This window comes from Pecten maximus, chromosome 3 (genome assembly GCF_902652985.1).
Source record: "Pecten maximus chromosome 3, xPecMax1.1, whole genome shotgun sequence".
NCBI classification, from domain to species: domain Eukaryota; kingdom Metazoa; phylum Mollusca; class Bivalvia; order Pectinida; family Pectinidae; genus Pecten; species Pecten maximus.
Window position 1 is genome coordinate 46369977 of NC_047017.1, and position 7984 is coordinate 46377960.

The following is a 7984-nucleotide window of genomic DNA, read 5'->3' on the forward strand; positions in this document are numbered from 1 at the left end:
TCAAACGATGTTTTGCAAGCTTGCATTTCTACATATAGTTATACTGCGCATGTAAATGTACTTTCCCCATATGAAATTCTGTTTCTCGCGATTATATCTTTAGTAAGTATGGTTTCACAAATGTTTTCCTCCCAACAATGTACTTTACAACAAAGTAATGCCAGGTAGTAAGAACTCCGGGTGGTTGGTAAAAAATAACATATTCAGTTATGAATGAAGTCTTTATTCAATGATAGAAGGATAGCCTTCACCTCGGCCTCAACAAGTCTGTCGTCCTATCTACACGTGTATTCAATGATAGAAGGGTAGCCTTCACCTCGGCCTCAACAAGTCTGTCGTCCTATCTACACGTGTATTCAATGATAGAAGGATAGCCTTCACCTCGGCCTCAACAAGTCTGTCGTCCTATCTACACGTGTATTCAATGATAGAAGGATAGCCTTCACCTCGGCCTCGACAAGTCTGTCGTCCTATCTACACGTGTATTCAATGATAGAAGGGTAGCCTTCACCTCGGCCTCAACGGGTCTGTTGTCTTATCTACACGTATCTGTCTATCTACACGTATCTGTATCCATTCGACCAGAAAACTCTTTAATGTAACACATGGGTGTGGTCTATGTTTACAAGGAGGTTCTGGTTTTCTTGTAGCCAAAGTTTCCTCTGGCCCCGACACCAGACATGATGTCAGGGAATGAATGTCAGGGCCAGATGAAACTCGGGCTAGTTTTCTTGGTTCCAATGGTGATCTGCACGACTGTTAGGAAGCTTCCATATTCCATATTTTTGTCTGTACAAATTTACAACATCCTTATCTATTTTACAATATATGTGTAATACCGTTCCATAAATAAATAAATAGGAATCAGTTATATGAATTTACATGAAGATAGGCTGGATTATATCATACATTTTGTAATTGATAGTCTAGAGAATGAAATTAAACAACACAATGAAGAGGACTTGATATTAACCATCATGATATAATACAATGTACCCATGTAAGTATATGAATTATTGTTATACTGACAACATAGAATGATATCTACATGTAAATTATACCACACAACAAGAAAACATTGCAATTTTCAGGTTTTCCTGATGGCATTAAGGAATTTTACAGTAAATGCTATAGAAAATGAAGAAGTAATAATCCTACCAGTGTTGATAGCTCTGATCCGTTTACACAGAGACAGTCAATATATCCAGACTAAAATCTACCGTAAACCCTGATGAATGCTGCTGATGCTGTTAAATAAATCATTTGTATCACTTAAGTCTTCTCATATCAATATGGATCCTGTGATGTAATTGGTTAGGTTTCCAGAATGAACATCAGGGCCTAGGCCTCTCACACAATGATAATTTCTTATGTTGAATAGTTACTACAGTTCTTGATGTGCATCATATAATGAGATTAAGTTACACTTAATATTTACTCCACACACATAATCATGGTGTGTTTTAAAAAACCAACTTAGGTACATATATATAGATACATATGTATAACAGTATCATATTCAAATCAAACAACTCAAACATTTTCAAACAGAGAAAAAACAAGAACAATTTTTAGTACTTTTTCTTTGATAAAAAAATTGAAAATACTGATACAGAAATAACTTGTTTATTGGACAGTGTAAATAAATAAAGCTAAAATATTAAAACATTTCCCTTGTCCAATCCGAATCTGCATCAAGAAATCTGAATCATTACAAGAATGAATCAAGGATATTCTCAGTTTGGTCCTCGTACTATGTATCACAGCGTTTCGCGACTTTTTAACTGAATGACAAATATGCTCCAAAATAATGTTTTTTCTTTTTTTAAATTGATATTCAGAATACGTAGTAGTGCAGTAACTTTAGCCAATACAAACAAACATACAGTGTACTTTGTTGTACAATTTAGTCTTGGCCTTCACTAATACAAATCCAATGTAATCTTTTTATGCAAAGAAAATCGAGTAATTTTGAATTAACGAATTCAATTAATTGACGAAAACTATTCCAATATGATAAGTGTCTACTTGTCAGATACAGTGTAATACTAATGACATTACACCATGTCTGTCAAAATCTCCTGTTGTTGTGTTATCCTTTAATATTGTTGGAACATGTTGCATTAAACACTTAATGATTTTGTGTCTACTGGGGTTAATGTGATTGTATGGCAAAATAATAAAACTTTGATGCAATTTTACAGCATATACATATACCTATACAATACTGTGTACTCCCCTAGGTACCTGTACCAGTCATATACAGTACCAGTTAAATCACAGGGGCTCAACATGTTCATATGGCCCAGAACAAAACAGAACTCACAGGGCCTCACCCCTAGATCAAAGTGATCTAGATCAAACTGACCTAGGGGTTGGACCCTGGGGTTATTTTTTGTGATCTAGAGGTCGAACCCTGGGGTTAATTTTTCATTCTGGAATGAAAGAATGTGTCAAGCCCCTGTAGGTTTAATCTGTGATAAAATATTCTTCTTCAGAGCAAATAATGGAATGATAGACATATTCAATATGTAACACACTCGTAATTTCCAATTGCGGGTAATTTTAATTACCAGTCTAGAAAAGGTCTATGCCTAAAATGTTTTAAATATACATGTATCAGTAAATGTATGAATGTCATAATGTATTGTATGATAGAGGCAAACAAATCTTGGTGAATTGCGCTTACATAACGTAAAATATCCCGATAAAACCGCTGGTATAAATAGGCTGTCAAGAACATTATACTTGATAACTATATCTTATCTGTAGATAATATTCCAGGTTTTTTATATACAAAGTACCCCATCAACGAAGATTAAAATAACTAATTAATCTGTTTTGGTAATTCATTGACTCTTATATTTGGATTAGCCATAGGATCCAGGAAAGGGTCATTGTCTGTAGCATTGCGTCCCAGTTTTGAGAAAATCACAACAACTGTAACAAATCCAATGAGTCCAATAATTAAGACAAACAGGAACCGCTTCATCATCAAGTCTGGGTCCTTCCTGTGCTTTCCTTCACGAGACCTTTATAAACAACATGAAGAGTTTACCATGGATTAACTAACATGTTAAGTAATCATGGTTCACATTCTTATTATTGAAGCAATATCTATTGGTATAATCTTCTATCTTGAAAACAATTCATGCTTCAATAATTTAAATTTTAATATTTTGCTAAATATTTATTTAATAGCTAATTATTATCATTATTATGAAAATTAATATACCACTACATGCAAATACACTGTATATCGTGAAATAAAGCAGTACTTAATTAATCATCATAATTATGATCTCATAAGATGAAAGACCATTGTTAATGTACTTTAAAAGACTAAATAAAAGACATGGAAATGATAAAACAAGTTCAATGTTCTGATAATTTTTCATTAACAGCATGATATCAATCGCCACTAACCATGACTTTTATACATAATATATACATGTATGTATATATATATATATATATATGTAGCCTGACTTTCCTCTGTCTCTGATACAATGTCTGGTCAAGGCCAGAGGAAACTTGGGCTACCGGTAGTTAGGATGTTGATGTGAAAGCTTGACATTGTATGGAGTAGACATTGAGTAGGACATTGGTACATACTTGAGCCATTTGCCTAGCCATTCCAATGCAGGTCTTCTTTTATACTTGTCTTCATCATGATCATGTGACATGTTAAACATATTACTTGTGTCCTCCTTTGTTGAATCAAACAATTTTCTTGGGTCTGCAACAATGACCAAAACATGAAAATTTAGGATATACAAATTTCAAAACTATAAATTCCCTTGTGTTCAACTATATATTTCAATTTCATTTAATAGATTTTAATTTGGCATTATAAGTAAAATGCACAAATTAAGATATGATTCATTTTGTTTTGGTTTAAAAATACAAATACATGTTCCTGTACAATGTACCTGTAGCATAATTAATCATGTACATTTTATTTGTCAAGCTTTGATGCTACATTATTCAGGCCAAGGGCAATAACTCTGCATACCTGCGACACCGTAAGTCTTTTCTTGTCCTCTCACTGTGGTACCTGTGTCAACGCTAATCACACTGTGTTGCATCTGGGGTGTCACATGGGCACTGGGCCTTGTGTGGTTTGAGGGAGAAGGTGACACCCTTAAAGGAGTTGGTGAAGAAGCTGGTGCTAGTTCATTCTTTAATGGTGTACTCTGTGCCATGGGCAATGTTTGCTGCACCATCTGTTGTTGTGCTTCCATGGCAACCTCCATTGGGGGTGCTGGTGATGGTGGTGGTTCTGGTTCATCAATCTTATGGTGAAAAATGGAAAAATTACAAAAGTAAATTATGAAACCTGCAGATGCAAGTTTTTTAAAACAAGGAATGCTTCAAGTACATGTTTTTATTAGAAAATTGTATCTCGCATATAATTTGTATACTGTGATTCAAATGAAAAATTATATCAAATTATATTGGCATATCATAAACAGTGAATTGAAGCACAATGTAAACAACCTTTTTATTGACTTTCACTGGCCAGTAGGTGGGACAGCTAATAAATTACATATATGTTAAGAGCTTGGAGGCAATTTAACAACTGGATCTAAACCAATATCTAACAATAACGAAAGTTTATTTCACTAGGCTATAAGTACTTTGTACTACAAACATCACATTAAAGCTAATTACCAGTTATTGTGTATCACAGTTAACCTACCTAAAAAGCAAACAACTAATGGTGCACATTTGTAACATTGTTTCTGACAAAGATATTCCATTTTTAAGCCGCATATTCCCAAATAACCTAAAACTCTACTTTCACACATGTATTAATGGCAATCTTTTGCCTAAGTGTATAAAACTAACTTGAAGCATTTATTTTTATCACAAGATTTGTCATGGAGATGAGAACGACGGTGCAACAACGTACACTACACATAAACTACACAGTACACATGGCCATTATTTACATATCGAGTAAATGTGAACTCACCTAATAATGCTTTCAATTGAACATGTTAGCAAAATATTCTTTTAATAACTGATTAATATAAACAAACATTCAACTAAACACTTAATATTAATATAGCAATTTGCATACAACAAAACATCCATGAAATTCTGATCGGTGAAGTTGGCAATGTTCAAGGAATATGGTAAAAAGCTAAGCAGTAATCCAATAGACATCCGGCAAAATCGGAATTCAAGTGTATTCCTTTTTCTTCTCTTGCTAAGTTCCAACGAATCAATTCTTTTCCTAAGGAAATCCTTGGGTTTTGCTGATTCCAGTCTTTTTTACGTTTCTTTTTGGCAAAATCTGTCTGCATGCGTTTTGACAGGCACGCGGTTTTGGCGTTCCGCCATTTTGTGTTGACTGATAACCCGCCCTTTGCATTGTGAGACTAATTTGCACAGAAACTTGGTCCATGAGACCCAGTTATTATTTTTAGGAATTTCCAGTATACTTTCAAAAATGCACACTTTTCTCCAGTGTTTGATTCACGATAATTTGTTAGGTATATATATTAAGACTGAAAACTGTAAGGAGGTCAAAATGTACACATTTAAATATATTTCTTTGGGAGTATGGGGCTTTAAAAAGAACAGTACATGTATTAATTCTGGGCTTGTTGAGTAAAAAAGACACAAATTTAATACACAATTTCCAAGTTCTGATTTATGCATTCCACGGGAGTTATCACCCCCAAAATTTAGCCCTCTTTTGTTGGAAAATGTATATATATGTAGCGTGCCAACAGGGGAAGTAGGGCTAGAATTATGGATGTTAACACATATCTGCTGTGTGCAGGGCTGCAGTGCAGAAACGAGAAATCTTGATAAATAAATTTGTCAAATATCCATGAACGAAAGGTGTAAAATTATTTTTACTGCCAAACAGGAAAAATATAAATATTTAGAGAAAGTGGACCTCGCTGATTGTGACTGGTCCCCGAACAAAATTTGGGAGATTGCGCTCTTCATTGTGGATGGAAAACCCATTGAGATAAGTCCTGCCCCAACATTGTTCTCTTACATTAACTACGAGTATACAGAGTTTCCTGACATGTATACAGTACTCAGCAACTTTTCATATTTGCTCATTATTTAGTATTATTTTGTGTACCTGGTTTTCAACATAAAAGTTATAAACAATTATTACAATGTATTATTGTTTTGTTCTCTGCATGTAAAATATTTGTATTCTGTAACTACAAATGCGTGATCAAGTAAAATGAGATGTGTTAAGCATATCTGAAAAGCATAATATTTTTACTTCTATTGAGTCCAGCATCCTAGTATTATATTGTTCTGTCAATAAGCAGCAAATCGTAAGTGTATTGTATCTCCTTTTCGGGTGAGCTTACAATGGGAGACTAACTCAGAAATCGCGTATTGAATGTATTGATTTACATCTGAAAAATTGAATAAAGAAATGTACAAACCAGTGGAAGTCCAAGTCCTGCTCTTGCCCAGTTCACCTGAGATAGCATTTGTCTTAATTCTTCAGCCACAGGTGATGCTACATTTTGAGCTGGAAATATCCCATTGTTACAATTAGGACAGGTATAACCAGCAGGGGCGGTGTTTGGAGGCATCTGATTGGCATAACGGTTCAGACAGTGCCAGTGAAAGACATCTGAAATAGGACAAGTACTGTACATTGTAAACATGTATGAAGCATCTATTCAAATTGCATTACTTGTAATGACCTATAAAAGATTTGGGGGCTTATATGTAGCCCTTGGCATTAACAAATGATACACAACACAAGGCTATCTTCAGATAGAATGGTTTTTGATTTAAAATAAGACCAGGGCTAATCGCCTGTACAACGATGTGTACTGTCCAATGGTATGATGGAGAATGAACTGGGAGCTGGGACAGGAATGTCCTGTGCAGGGAATAAGAAGAACCACTTAAGCTACATTGTAGCTAAGGTATCTGGCTATTTTTTGGTTCTGATGTTAAACGGCTCCTAGCTGTCATAAGTTTCTCACTGTGAAATCTTCTAACATTGTTGGAGTAAAGAAGAACATGTATGGGACACACATATGGTTGACATACATTCATACCGAGCACGCTAAACTCATTTCCAATGGGGTCCCTAAATATTATCAAATTAGTTTCCAAATCGCTCATTAAGTTGTCAGACATAAAATGATCTAAAGATGATATGTATTTTTATTAATATTGATGAACAAATCTGTTACAATAATTTTAAAATGTTGATACAGCATAATGCATATCAAGGAAAGGGTTCTTACATATAAATGAAAGTAGTTGAATGCATTACATACTGTATGTACACCAAGCTTACCATAACAAGTGAGTCGTACACACTTGCTGTTGCCATCTGTCAAACCTTTGGTACAGAGCGTACATACTGGACTGTAATCACTATCTTGTAACCACTGTAGGTATGACTTCACAATACACTTATAAAAAAAAGAAGAATAGTTATCAATTTATCATTTATACAATCACATGACATAAAAATGATGATGATCATCATCATCATCATCATCATCATATGATGATGACGATGATGATGTATATATATATAGTAGTAAGATCTAATGATTACTGATTATAACCAAACTTGTCAATCAAATGGTCAAAAAAATCTCACTTAAGCATACAACAGCTGTATTGTAAAATGTATTGCACTGATCACGACTGCACACCAAAGGAGTTCGTTACAAATTATATGATTTAGGCCTCTAATCTACATAACTCGTAAGCAGTTAGTGTATGGTAAATATACTCACCATTGCATGGTTTGCTACTAAACAATATTCACAGACATTCACTCTGTGCTCAAAACAGAATATATTTGTTACTTTCTTCTTTGGGCATTTGCAAAGTCCCATATTTGCAGGAATGATAACCTGACGCCGACGAAATTGTTTGACACATCAAACAGGAAGTTACACATGGAAGTAGTGTTATACAAAAAGAATGGAAAAGCGGTACCTATATTCCGGATATCATATTTTTG

General features: G+C 34.3%; 1 protein-coding gene across 1 annotated transcript; it reads right to left on the reverse strand.

Annotated features, from left to right (window-relative positions):
* Positions 1 to 674: 674 nt before the first annotated feature.
* LOC117324340 (zinc finger protein-like 1) lies at positions 675 to 7927 on the reverse strand. Its single transcript, XM_033880135.1, has 6 exons — positions 7755 to 7927; positions 7304 to 7421; positions 6429 to 6622; positions 4016 to 4295; positions 3616 to 3739; positions 675 to 3032 (listed from the first exon to the last, which is right to left on the reverse strand). Exons 1-6 carry the CDS (start codon positions 7854 to 7856, stop codon positions 2828 to 2830), a joined length of 1023 nt encoding a protein of 340 aa, XP_033736026.1. The 5' UTR covers positions 7857 to 7927; the 3' UTR covers positions 675 to 2827.
* Positions 7928 to 7984: the final 57 nt, after the last annotated feature.